The sequence below is a fragment of the Tamandua tetradactyla genome, chromosome 13, assembly GCF_023851605.1.
Source record: "Tamandua tetradactyla isolate mTamTet1 chromosome 13, mTamTet1.pri, whole genome shotgun sequence".
In the NCBI taxonomy this organism is placed as follows: Eukaryota; Metazoa; Chordata; class Mammalia; order Pilosa; family Myrmecophagidae; genus Tamandua; species Tamandua tetradactyla.
Genome location: NC_135339.1, coordinates 29,966,505 through 29,981,293, shown reverse-complemented (window position 1 = coordinate 29,981,293; position 14,789 = coordinate 29,966,505). Strand labels below are relative to the sequence as shown.

At 37.1% G+C, this 14,789-nt stretch overlaps 1 protein-coding gene across 11 annotated transcripts in view; it reads right to left on the bottom strand.

Moving 5' to 3' along the window:
- Positions 1–14,789, bottom strand: part of CTNNA3 (catenin alpha 3) — a 1,849,311-nt gene that overhangs the window by 1,655,016 nt on the left and 179,506 nt on the right. For all 11 annotated transcript variants that reach the window (XM_077125140.1, XM_077125142.1, XM_077125146.1 and 8 more), the window contains exon 5: positions 9,131–9,250. In XM_077125140.1, coding sequence (XP_076981255.1) covers positions 9,131–9,250 — 120 coding nt within the window. The remainder of the gene's footprint in view (positions 1–9,130; positions 9,251–14,789) is intronic.

Below are 14,789 nucleotides of genomic sequence, written 5' to 3'. Positions count from 1 at the left end.
TGCAGATAGGGAGGGGCTGGGAGCTTACACTTTAGGGAAGATTACACCAAGGTCCTTTATTGGAAAAAGGAGAGAATGGAGGCACCTCAGAGCCAAGGCACTCACATTTTCCAGCTTTTAAGGTACTAGGAGAGACATCTCCATTCCATTCCATTCACCCCAGGATCAAGGAGAGAATGTCACTGCTTGAGTGCCTGTCAGAGATTACTGCAGAGGAAATGCTCCTTGAGGCACAGGAAGATAGCAGAAACATAGTATTCACGTGAGAACAGAGCTTACTTCCACAAATGTTGCATCAGAGCCTTACCCCAGATGCAGTCGAGTAAGCCCCTCACAGTCCATGAAGCCCTATGAAATAAACTGGCTCTTCTGGCTTTGTTCTGACACTAGAAGGCATTTCTGCAACCAGTCCAGTTTCCAGGATCATGCTTGTTTTTCAAACTGGAGAGAAATGCCTTTTATATCTGTTGGTCCTCTCATGGCTTTAGAATATAAACCAGAGATACCAAAGGGTTACTATACAACCCACTGACACATGCTAAAGAGTTCACAAAAGAACCAAAGATTAAGACAAAGTATCAGGGCAGCCCATAGTGCCTCTGCCTGCAGAGTTCTCACCTGTCATGCTGGAGACCCAGGTTTGGTTCCTGGTGCCTGCCCATGTAAAATAAATAAATAGAATATCACTTCCTGTTACTGTCCCATCTCTGCCATTAGCAAAGTATGTACATTGTATAAAATATTTAATTTCCTTGGGCCTCAATTTCCTTGCCTCTAAGGGTTGGGTTGAATGCATTCTGAAGACTCTTCCTAGTTTAAGATTCTGTGACTCCTCTATAGCCTCTTTAGTTTGCATCTTAAGCTACCAGAGGTCATGATTTTAGCAGAAAGAGGTCAACTCTTTTTATGCAAGATAATTTTCAAGCTACAAAACAGACTAGAAGAGATATTTTCATAGTTAACTCTCTAGGACTTTAATTTTTCATCAATATCAATTTTACTGGCAACCTTATAGACTCAGACATATCAATATGAACCATGCACAAATAAGCACCACAGTGGTACAAACACTGAAGATTTTACCACCCCTGTAATTCCATTCAGCATTGTAAATTTTGAAAACAGGCCATAACAAAGCATTAACTATTTCAATAAACATTCCCCATTGTTATAGCAGTTATAAGATGACCACAAGGCAAACCAATGTATAGCAAACAACCTTATAAAAAAAATTACATCTGTTTTGGTACATGAAATCCAGCTAGCATGTATTTTATTCTACAGCTTTCTACCCATATGCTACCAATAAACTGAACCCCGGAGTCAACAGATAGAAATAAAACAGCAAACCTTTGAATTTAAAAAAATGTCTCTATAGGGTGGGCCATGGTGGCTCAGTAGGCAGAGTTCTTGCCTGCCATGCCGGAGACCAGGGTTCGATTACCGGTACCTGCCCATGTGAAGAAATAAAAAAGTCTCTATAATATTTTCACTTTAATAATTAAAAAGAAGGCACCTACTTGTCATGACCATTAACTGTATCTAATATAGAAATCAAATTTTAAGAGAACAAATGTATAATATGCATTATTTTGATGATTTTTAAATAAAGGGTGAGGTTCTTAAAATCTGTAACGTTTTACCTTCATACTATAACTACAGAAAAAAGGTATCACCCTATAAAGATCTGCAGTTTATGAAGTAGTGAAAATGGTTGAATAGCTAATGCAATAGGTTAGAAATTAGGAAACATGAATACTAATTCTGAATCTGTTCCCAGTTTAGAATGACCTTGAACAATATTTTCAACCTTCTTGCCTCTCTGTATTGACAAACTCTAGAATAAACACAATGCTATCTCTTTTTCTTTTGGAACAAACAATTATGTACAGATGAATTAAAATGCAGTTAAATAAATAATGGGTAGAACAAAATATTTGTATGTTAGTTCAAACTTTGGTGCAGCACACTGTCTTATAATTCAACCTTTTTTAAAAACCTATGCAATAAATTTTACATGAAGTCTAAAATGCTTTGAGATCTTCAGAAACATGCCTACAAATGGCATAATCATTTAACTTGATAGGGAAAATAAGAAATAGAGTATCATCTATGAATATTTTTAAATAGTATTTGGTTTCCTTACTCTTAAAAGGAATTAATTCAATCAAAACTCTTTTAAGATAGATTAATTATAGAACATGAAGGAAAGGATAGTCTCCCAATTGAGCAACTGGCACATTTTATCTAATAAAGGCAGAAGTGAATCTACTGCTTATAGGACCACTGGTCAAGAAGGTTAGCACCTACTCTTAGTGAGAATTCAGCTCCTATTACACTCTCCCTTAGACTGAATCTAGATAATTCCAGATGCACAGGTACTTTATTTTTAAAAAGCTTAAGTATAATATATACTACAACTTGCATTTATTGTTAGTTTAACCCCAATGGGAAGCTAGTTCTCTCTTTTACTGCTCTTAGATAAGTAACTCTCAGTGAAATATCATCACATAACCCCTATTCTACCAGCTCCCTAATTACTGGAATTCATCAACTTCCTCCTCTCTGTATGCTATATCATGTTACAACAAATCCAGAGGTATTTAGTTTTTCTGCTAAGCACGGTTTTCTCAAGAGTCCGACACTGTTGCCTTGTGTCCTTGGAATTCTTGAGGTGCACAGTAAACCTAGGATTATTTTGTATGTCGTCAATCAACATCCATCTGGTATTTTATTCATCAATTCAAGGATATAAACTTGCAGTCATTCTCACTAAATATATTTCATCTAAATTTATTTCTACTTTTCTTCATTGATAAAGGATCACAGTAAATTCAATTCCTATCTACAAAGGTATTGTGTACCCCCTCTGTTCTTGAGTTATCTAAAGGAAGTAACTCACACAGCTCAATAAAAGCAGCAGCAACTATTCACTCCTGAAGATCATCAGTAGAAATAGGGCTATACTGTGCTTAAGACACTTGAAGCACAAAGGTTTAGGTTCAGAGGCTGTAAATACATTATTGGAATTAAGCCAGAGCATCAAACTAGGACCCCATTTATCACAGATTGCCATGGCACAAGCATTAAAGAACTTAATCTCACTACCCATCAAGAAATGCCACCTTAGAAACTCATTAGAGCCAAATGCTGTGGATGTCTTTTTGTGACACAGACCTCCAAACAACTAGCCTACATATGTCCAGAAACATTTCATCCTATGCGTTCAGAGCAATGCTAGACCCAAGAGCAACACAAAAATATATAAAACAGACATATCCACACAGAGCTTACAAACCATTTGAAAAGATAACTTAAGGAAATAAAACAATATTATAATAGCTATCGTTTACATTAACCACATGCCAGGCATAGTGCTGAGCTTTTATATACTGATTCCCTTACATACTTTAAAGATATGTATGTATTTTATACTTTGTGTACTGTTTTCTCAAAATAAGCTCAAAGCTATGTGCAATTTTCCTAATGTTTTAGAATTAACTGGGGTATCCTAGGCAGCCAGTAGTATCACCAGGTTTGGCTGACCACAAAGCCCACGCTCCTAACCAAGGCACTAAATTGGTTCTCAATGAGTGTATAATCAATGCACAATATAAAAACAATCAGATGCTAAATCATACAACATGTATGAAAGCTAAAAATGCCAAAGAAAGAGGTTTCACCTTTACTAGGGGCCCTAGGGTTACATATTATGAGGGAAGGTAGACTTCAGTTGGCCTTAAAGAGTGATTGCTGGTTATACAAAGGGGGTGGACATCCCAAATACCAAGGAATATAAATGTGATGAAAAGGCCAGAAGGCAAGAAAAATATATTATGATCAAGGAGACAAATGGGAGACCAGAGATACATGATGTGTTCCAACATAGATGTATACGTGAATCACATTATTTTAATTTTATATATTCTTCACATTGTGTAAATGTGCTTTACATAACGTACAATTTAATAATATCAGCTGTAATTTATATCAAAGGACTTCAAAAACCACTGGAAATGAATGTTCCAAGAAATTATCATGATGATGAATACACAACTATATGATGATATTGTGAATTATTGATGATATATGTAGAACGGAATGATCAAAATAGGAATGTTTGTCTTTGTTTGGTGTTTTTTTGGTATTTAAAAAATTAAAATTAAAAAAAATTGAAAAAAAAAAAAGATGTACTGGAGAGGCTGGAGGGAACTGCCTGAAAGTGTAGAGCTGTGGTCCAGTAGCCACGTTTCTTGATGATGACTGTATAATGATATAGCTTTCACAATGTGACTGTGTGACTGTGAAAACCTTGTGTCTGATGCTCCTTTGATTTACTTTGTCAACAGACAAATAGAATATATGGAATAAAAATAAATAATAGGGGGAATAAATGTTAAAATAAATTTAGTTTGAAATGCTAGTGATCAATGAAAGCGAGGGGTAAGGGGTATGGTATGTATAATCTTTTTTTTTTCTGTTTTCATTTTAGTTCTTTTTCTGAATAGATGCAAATGTTCCAAGAAATGATCATGATGATGAATATGCAACTATGTGATGATATTGTGAATTACTTTTATGTATGTAAAATGGAATGATCAAAATAGGAATGTTTGCTTTTGTTTGGTGTTTTTTGGTATTTAAAATATAAAATAAAATAAATTTTAAAAAAAACTCTGGAAAGGGATTGTTTTTTATAATGCTTTTGTAAGAATTAGGGCAGCAGATGAGAGGAAGGAATTAAATTAGAGTCCAGATTATCACACTTTACTTTATTCTACAAAACCAGAGCCCCAAGGAAATCTCTTGATATATAACTTGACAAATGAACATATAAACTGTTATCTATATAATAGCTGTACCCTCCTATTACCATTCCTACATATCACTAAGCTGGAGGATAAAAATCAAGCTCTCCAAGTAGATAACTCCAAGATTGCATCTCCACATACTAAGAACAGAAAGTCTCCGGATTCAGTTAGTCTTGGTTTGTCTTCCATTTACTTTAGTCTGACTCATCCTGGTAAACCTACCACCTCATTTATCATAACCACCTCTCTATAACCAAAGCTACTTCAACATTAATCTTTTTGACTGTAGGAAAATGTAGAAAGGCTTGTGCCTGACCTAAAATACAACTTGAAGAACAGCTAAAGTCTAAGCATTCAAAAAAAGAAAGAAATAAAAGGTGGAAAAGAAAAGGAAACAAAAGAAATACTGAGCCCACACCTAGGAAAGAAAGTACAATAACTCCAAAAAAGAGATGAAACAATAGAGCAAGCTCTCCGGGGGTGTGTGTAGTTCTAGGAAAAAAATCTCTCCAAAATGATTTTTTTAATAGAATCAGATAGAAACAGAAAAAAAAAATCTAATAATGAGTCAAAGAAAATATTTAAAGTCAATTCACTGACCATCCATAAATTGGAATTAAGGACACTATTAGGGTTCTCGGGAGAAACAGAATCAACAGGAAGTATTCGTAAACATAAAATTTATAAAAGTGTCTCATGCAACTATGGGAATGTCAAGGCCAAAAGCTGTAGGGCAGGCTGTGAAGCTGACAATTCCAATGGAGGGTCTGGATGAACTCCACAGGAGAGGCTTGCTGACCAAAGCAGGAAGAGAACCTGTCTCTTCTGAATTCTCCTTAAAATAAGGCTTCCAGTGATTAGATTAAGCATCACTCATTAAAGAAGACACTCTCCTTGGCTGATTACAAATGGAATAAGCTGTGGATGTAGCCGATGTGATCATGATTTAGTTCTATGAAATGTCCTCATAGCAAAAAACAGGCCTGCACTTGCCCAACAGACAAACAGGTACCACCACCTGGCCAAGTTGACACATGAACCTGATCATGACAGACACATTAGTATGTTTGTCTAAATAAATGGATACAAGAATGGGCTGTTAGAAAAAAAACTAAATAATACATAGACAACGGACACTTGGTAACTGGGAAGCTAAAGGGTTAACACTCTTCTGAATTTTAAAAACGTCGCAAAACCTATGAATTGTAATTGCCTATAGTCAGCAGCTAAGAGTTTTTTGCCTGCTTCACTGTTCGTAGCAACACCACCAATAACAAGTATTTATCAAGCATTTGCCTTGTGCCAGATACTGTTCAGAGCACTATAGGGTTGAAGGTGGCAGATGAGCCCTTTTCTTGCAGAACTTAACCTTCTGTCAGGACAAGGAATAGTAAGTACAGTAGAACCAGTGGATAAACCACTACTAATTCTCTGATACAAGGACTTCCACCTTTTAAGGCAGAAGCTTCTTTGCTGAATTAGCAATTTTACAAAGAGACCTGAATCTTTTCCAAAGAAACATACTTTCTAATGTGGATTTTATAGGATTCGGGGAGCTTCTGGTAGGTAGGATGGAAGATTAAAAAAAAAAATACCCCAAGTTAGAGAGGAACTAATGTTTTGATCTTTGAACCTTGCCTACTGTAGAAACACAGCAATTAATCTCTGATTTCTAGTGAAGTACTAGGCTGATATGACAAAAATCTAGGAAGTCTTGTTGTCTTTTGAACACAAAATGGCAAAGTAAACAAAATTTATCTTTGCTATTCTCTCCCAACTCCATTTACCATGCCTTATTGCAGTCTTCTTTATTTTCTCCCCTTTTCTATTTAAAGATTTTTTCAATTCTTCAAAAAAAATAGTACTTTAATTTGCTAGATACATATAGTGTTATGCCAAGTTAGTTTAATTTCCTTTACTCTATTCCTCTTATCTTATCCCTACGTCCCTTTCCTTCTTTTTCTGTCCTTCTTTGGTCCCTCACTTTGCTAATCTATCATCCTTCTCTAGCTAACCACTTCCCTCCCATTCCGCTTCCATCTCTGCTGGCCAAAAACATAAATGATCACTAGATAAAAGGGAAGGTCCCTTGGAGCTTAAAATATTGCCTTCTGTGAGTTAACTTTAAAACTTGGGTTTTTATATATAACACTTAGGAGAGTGTGAAAATAAAGTTTTATACATTTTTTTTTAGCTCCCTGAAGACATTCTTTCAAAGATCCTTTTGTGTATTGCTATATACTTAAGAATTTGGGGGAGAAACACAGAAGGAGAGACCTGCACCTTTGGCTCTCACCAGATGCCTTTCTCAAATGTCTCTTTAAGTTCAAGTCTGGCCTCTCCTAATTGCCCATGCTGTATTTCTAGAGCGCCTCACTTCAACATCCCTCAACCTGGCTCCCTGCAGGGATACTGAAATACTGGAAATGAAAGAGCTTGGAGGAATTACAAGGTTTTGAGTCAAAATCATTTATAGTGAAGCCCAACCTCATACCATATTAGCCCAACGATCTTGGGCAAGTTACTTGATTCTCTCAACAGTTTTCTTTTCTGTAAAATGGGGCTAACTAAATCAACCCCACTGTGCATTATACGCACTTAATGAATTAATTCACAAACATATTAATCGCACTATGTGGCATATACTTGTCATTTAATAAATAGTATATCTAATTTATAAATGTATACTTATATACATACATAGGTACATACACCCCATGTGCCCTTTTCCTTGCATACATGCTATTTACCTCTATGTCCTTAATCCTATTTTCCCAGAGTTCTGCCCTTCTGCACTTAAAGCATTTATATTTTTCTAACTTCACAATCAGCTAATGTGAGAGTCTAATCATTGAAAATGTTCCAATGAGAAAGATAAAAAAGGACAATAACTAATACTTGCCAACTCAAATATCCCTTAGTGGTAAAATATGGCTCTTGGAAATAAAACTGTTAAAAATTGCATATGCCAGATCAGTGACTCACAGTGTAAATTTTAAGTGTTTATTGTGGTAGCTCTCAGTCATCTGTGCTAATGCCTACCTAGGCCCTCACTATTTATTTTTAAAAATAAAACTTAAATGGAAATTGTGTCCTCTTCCACTATAAGCTTAAGTATGTGCACAGATATTACTTCATTTGTACTGGGACATTCTACAAAACAAATGTAACTCCTAGGACAATAGAGCCATTTATCATAGTTAAATGTCCAACTAATACATGCATAGAACAAGACCCAGAAAACAAATCTCTTCTCAGACCAATATTTTCAGACCATATCGTGTGGACTTAACGATGTTTAGCTAAATATGAGGAGTTCTGCTTTGAAAACCCTAATCCGAAAGATCCCAAACTTGTGAATTAGGCAAGAAAGTCAGAAACACTGCCATACTAATAGGAAAGACTCTTAAGTAATGGACTCGGTGCCTGAGCATGCAAGTTAGCCACTTAGTCATTTTTCTAAAACTATCCATCATTGAGCACATTTCCAAATTTCATGCAACCTTATTTAAACATCTCGCTGTTCTGATTGGAAGAAACAGTTGATCAAAGTAAAAGCTTGACAACCCTGACACCTAGTGGCCATCAAGAAACTAGGAAACGATCCAGCATGAAAAATAGGTAGCTATTAATGTGGCGGTATTTTGCAAACACAAGGAATTTAATGATTATTAACATCAGATTTATGAAGTACTAATTCTAAAAGCAATGCTGTAGGTGTCTATTTTGGCTCTGGATTTATCTTGGGTCTATCCGATGAGGTAAAAATACCTGTCTTTTATAGTATATTTTGCCTTCAACCTTTCACATTTAGCTAATTTCTACAAATTATCCAAGTCCATAGAAGAAAACTAAAGGTCAATTCACATTTTGGCGTATTTATCATGACGTTTCCTTAATTTTATATGTACACCCGCAACCTTTTCCTGTCTACAGGTGATTTTCTATCCTCAAGTATCCTCCTGAAGCTTCTTCCCCTGTCAAATATAAAAGTAATGGGATAAGTCAGCATAGAGGTTCATTTTCAGACAGAGGGGTGTTGTAGGCAAAGGATAGTTGGACATTCATAAACCAGTAAGAGTTTTCTTTAAAAGAGATACAAAAATACATGAGGAACCCTTAAAGTGCATATTTGAAAGCAAAGACCATATTGAACACTTCAGGAAGCCATATGAGCCCAGCAGGCCAGGACAATACAACCTATTTCTGTCCTAACCATTAGAAGATAAGTCTCCCAGACCCATCAGAACCTCTCACAGGCAGTACAGCAGGGAACCTAATGTACTCTCTCTTTCACCAAGGAGAGCTCTGACTCCTACCTGCTGACGTTTGAAGGCTAAATAATCCAGATTTTCTAGCTCCTTTCCAAGCTTCTGGTAGGTCTTCTGGAGGTCAGATTTGTTGGAAACATTTTTCAAAGACTCAAATGTCCTTTGAAACTGAAATTTAAAACAAAAGCAAATCATTCGAATAGCAGCATAGATTCTTTAAGTTCCCAGCTAGCTATACAGAGAATTAGTTTATTCTGAGCCTAAGTCTCTACCAACTATAATACAGAAATAACAAATGCTAGCTAATTACCTTTCAATGAAATAATCTGTTACAATTATAATGAATTAGCAACAGTATTCTAAGTACAAACAACATTATTTCATGAATGAGAGGTGTGGTTAGTTCCTACCCCCAAAAAGAGCATATGTCATTTAGAAAAAACCTTCATATTTTAGGATGCACCACTACTTTTAAAGAAAAAATTATAATGAGTGCATAATTTCAGATCATAATTAGGAAGCATTAAAAGAGCTTACACCTTCAAATTATGGAAACAAACAGATAGATGAAAAGGTGGCTGTTTGCATGATATGTTACTATAATGGTTTGGGATGCAGTTTGCTCTGTAGAAATATCTATGTAGAATAGGTTACCCAGTAAACTCAAGACAGTAAGATCGCTCAGATCTTATATTTTAAGAGGGTGAGAAACTAGTGCTACAATGATTAAAACACACATAGCATGTTCAGCAAATATTTATTCATTTCTGCTCTATAACAAAGAGTTATGAAATTAGTTCTTTGAATCAAAATGCTTCTGTTCATTTTTAAGTCAAATACTAGACAAAGGAGATAAAATGCAGTAAATCACAGAATATTGTTCCATTACTAGTAATTAAGCAAAGAAAACTCACAAGAAATGGTATTGTTGGATTATTTTAGTAAATTAGGATATTCTTTGGAGGGTTAGCGATTCAAAATGTCAAGTAATGCTATTTGTAAGCCATTTGCATTAGCTCTCTCTTCATGTCGTTTATTTCCCAAAATCTCACTGTGTGCCATTAGAAAGATTTCTACAGATAGAGAATACTCCACCTTAAACACACTAGAGCCTTCTGTGCCTATGATGCTATGAAACAGGTTAATAAGCTATTAAAGAACACAACTAAGTTTCCAGGGAAATTACCTAACGCTTCCTATATCAAACTATAGAATAAGTGCTATTATAATGGTTATTTTCCTCAATTAAAACCTCAGTTTCATGAACGCAACACAACGTGCTTATCTCAGTCCAAGGTGACAGAGCTAAAATGGAAATGCTGCTAAATTTCCACAGCAGGACAGTAAATTAAATTCAACAAATGTTCTTTTAATAACTATTATGCACAAGACACTCTGAACATAAAACACATTCCCTGCCCTAAAGGAACTTATAGACTATTGGGGGAAACTAGACATGAAAGTCTAGATTGAGGAGGACAGTGACATTTATTGAGTGCCTGCACAGTGCCAGGCCCTTTGTGCTTTCCAATTTAATCCTCACAAATGCTCAAGTTCTTATTTCTCTTTCCATTTAATTCGTGAGGAAACTGAGATTTCAATGTAGGTCTATCTGATTTCAGTGTGTAACAAAGGGGTAAAGAGAGTACAAAAAACATAAAAGGTAACTTGCTGGGAAAAGCACACCAAAAAAGTCACTGATACTGACTGAGGGACTTATGTCACAAAGAAAATATAAGGAAATTTGAAATGTCTTTTGAGGTCCAAATCAGAGAGTCTTAGATGGAAACTGATTCTACCCATCAGCTTAAACATAACCAAAGCCTATTCATTTTTCTCCTCTTGTCAGCATAGGAAAAGCAAGTTCTGTTCAACATAATTTTAATGACCTTTAGATTAAAACATGTATTACGTAGTACACTCATTTCTGTGCCATCCCCATTTCTTGGTCCCTTCTTATATAGTCAAAGCAAAATAATACCAGATCTAAGCTTCTAAATTTAAGCAATTTTATCTACTAATAAATACAAGCTATTTTACCAATCAATCCCTTTAATTCTAAAGCATTCTTTATCATCTGCATTTTCTCTTCCCTAGGAAATGTTAGATCTACTTCTTAAACATTCCTTCTCCACATTTATCTCTGTGAACTTTACACAACTCTACATGAGAACTTTAGGGAAAACACATCTGTATGGCTTCAAAAGAAGAAACACCAAAACCACTACATCCAAGTAACATATTCATGGCCAAAAAATAAAAAAAGGGAAAACACAATAAACATACATCACCTCAAAATGTTTCTACTAAAGGTCAGAGCTTGTACAACATGGAGTTTTTAAGCTTGAACTTTCAATGTCAGCACTTGTATCCTCTATTTGCTGATACTAAAGAGCTCAAAATACACTAAAATATATGATGACTTCATTCATTTAAATAGATTTCTTCACTCACAACAACAAACCATCAAGGAAAAATCTGCAGTGTAACACTGGGCTAGATCCCTATTAAACACACATCCCTCACCCCACATATACACATTGGGATGCTGATGATTAAAAACAAAAATATCACTTTACAGATGAAAATGAAATACAGTGATAAAAATAAACCAGTGGTTAAACTGAGGCCTACATTTTACTTAGAGATTTGGTATTTACTTGGTATATTTAGTCAGGGTTTTCCAGGGAAACAGAACCAATAGGAGATAAATATTATGAGATTTTTTACAGGAAACTGTTTCATGCCACTGTGGTGATGGGCAAGTCCAAATTCCATAGGGCAGGCTGCAAGCTTGTAATTGTAATAAAAGTTTTCAATGAATTCCTCAGGAGAAGCTGGCTGACTGAGTAGAGGCAAAAATAATTCCTTTTGACAACTGAAATAATGTTTTAACATCTTCAACTGATTAGATGAGACTTCTCTCTTTGTTGAAGGCAATCTTAGTTGATTGTAGATACAATCACACATAGATGCAATTATAAAATATCCTCACAGTAACAGTCAGGCCAGTGCTTGCTTGACCAAACAACTGGACACCACAACCTAGCTAAGTTGACACATGAACTTAGCCATCACCCTTGCTTTGAGCATTTTTCCTTTTGGAAACTGTACTATCATTGAAACATACCTCCTGAAATTTTCTGCATTAATTTAGTGACTGCAATTCCATTATATTGACTATTTCTCAAAATAAATCACTCTCAGTTGGAGATCAGGTGAAAAAGAAAGCACAATTAAATGAAGAGATTTTAATATTCCTGGATTTCACCCGTTTAAAGTTTAGAGTGGGAGGGAATTTAAAACAAGCCAAGAACTCCAAAATAACTGATTAACAACCTGGAATTCTGTGTTAATTTTTTAATGCATTATAAAATAATTAAAACATCCACCAAAAAAAAAGAAAAAAAGCTCAAGAATCATTCTGAACCAAAACAAACCTAGGTATTCTCTAAAACTATTAAAATGGAACGTTAAGACACTCCCTGAACTGAGAAGCAAACCCACGTTCTGTCCTATCTGACCACGTTACTGTAAGTCACAGGGTAGACAAGACAAAGATAAGATGTGAGCAAAGCCTAACACTTAGCATAAGCATAACCACTGTGAACAAATTCTCTTTGGAAATTACAGTAATAATAGTCTACCAAGTAAATTAAATGGAGACCATGATCTCATATCCTATTAAATTAACTGAAAAAAAAAAGCCTGTTTTGCAGGAAAGAGAAGCATAAAAGTAAGTCAGCAGAAAGACCTGGTTTGACTTAAAATTCTCTTTTCGAATTTTTTTTCTTTTTCCTGACAACATGGTTTTAAATAAATTTAAGCCAGTAATCTATACAAATTATATACCTAATGAGTTAGTGAAAATTATGGATTAAATTGAAAAAGAGGGCAAGAAGAAATCATCTGAGGCAACTGGAAAAGATGCAACCAGGACTCTAGCAACTAAACCTTCTCTGCCCCTTATTGTCAATGTCCTGGCTTCCTTTTGCAGCTGGATCAATAAATTCAAATAACTCCCCAGCTCCAACAGCTTACTAATTCCCATAATGAAAAAAACACCCCACCCATACAATGAAATATTATTCAAAGATAAAAAGACATGAGCTATCAAGCCACAAAAAGACATGGAGGAAGCTTAAAACTGTTAAACAGGGGCGGGCCGCGGTGGCTCAGCGGGCAAGAGTGCTTGCCTGCCATGCCGGAGGACCCCGGTTCGATTCCCGGCCCCAGCCCATGTAAAAAACAAACAAACAAACAAAATATAATAAAATAAGAAAATGTTTAAAGATGTTTCCCTTTCTTCCTCCCTTCCTTCCTTCCATCCTTCCTTCCTTCTCTGTCTTTCTTTAAAAAAAAAAAAAAAAAAAAAACTGTTAAACAAAAGAAGCCAGTCTGAAAGCTCTATATACTGCATAATTGCAATTCTATGATACTGGAAAATGCAAAACTATAAAGACATTAAAAAGATCAGGCGGGAGCCTTGGAACAGCGGTTCCCCAAGCCGCGGCGGCTGGCAACCGGAGCCCCTTCCACACACGCGGCTTCCCGGGCCAGCTGGGAGCCTTGGATCGGCGGTTCCCCAAGCCACGGCGGCCCTCTCACACGCAGCTTCCCAGGCTGGCTGGGAGCCTCGGAACAGTGGTTCCCCAAGCTGCGGCGGCCGGCGACCAGAGCCCCTCCCCCCACGCGTGGCTTCCTGGGCCAGCTGGGAGCCTTGGAACAGCAGTTCTCCAAGCCGCGGCAGCCAGCGACCACAGCCCCTCCCACACACGCGGCTTCCCGGGCTGGCTGGGAGCCTCGGAACAGCAGTTCCCCAAGCCGCGGCGGCCGGCAACCGGAGCCTCTTCCACACACGCAGCTTCCCGGGCCGGCTGGGAGCATCGGAACAGCGGTTCCGCAAGCCGCGGCGGCTGGCACCCCTCCCCCACAGACGACTTCCCGGAGGGAAAGGAAAGAGTCTCCAACAGTAGTAGAGACTGAGCCCAACCTAACACCAATAGTGGCATTAATGAACAACTTCTGATTACTAAAAATAGGCACTCAGCTCAGGAGAAACTGATCAAGGCGGAAGTCGCCGATTGGGCTAACTGAAAAAGAGGAAAGGGGGCGAAACAGAGCCTTCTGTGGCTGTTTCTACGGAGGCTTCATTGCCTCTGGGCTCAGCGCTGGGATTACACAGGTTGCAACTGCCCCGAACGCAGAAACAGGCTGCTTTCAGGGCTCTCTGCCACCTGAACCTTCCCTGCGGGAGGGGTGAAACGCAACTCAGGCAGAATTCCTCTCTCAAGGAATTCAGATCCCAAGACTTCACAATTTGAAGCCATTAAAACCAACCTACAACCTTTCCTCTTTCTCCACCACACACCCAGCAGCGAGAGTCTTCCAAAGTTAAAGGAGCCACAACATCTTTTGCTGGTGGGACGCGCAGACAGACAAGCACCACATACTGGGCAGGATAAGAAAAAAAGAGCCCAGAGACTTCACAGGAAAGTCTTTCAACCTGCTGTGTCCCACACTCAGGGAAATCTGATTAAATGCCCAGACGCCAGCAAAAAATAACAAATCACACCAGGAAAATTGGAGATATGGCCCACTCAAAGGAACAAACCAACAGCTCAAATGAGATACAGGAGCTGAGACAACTAATTCTGAATATACGAACAGAAATGGAAAACCTCTTCAAAAACCAAATCAATAAATT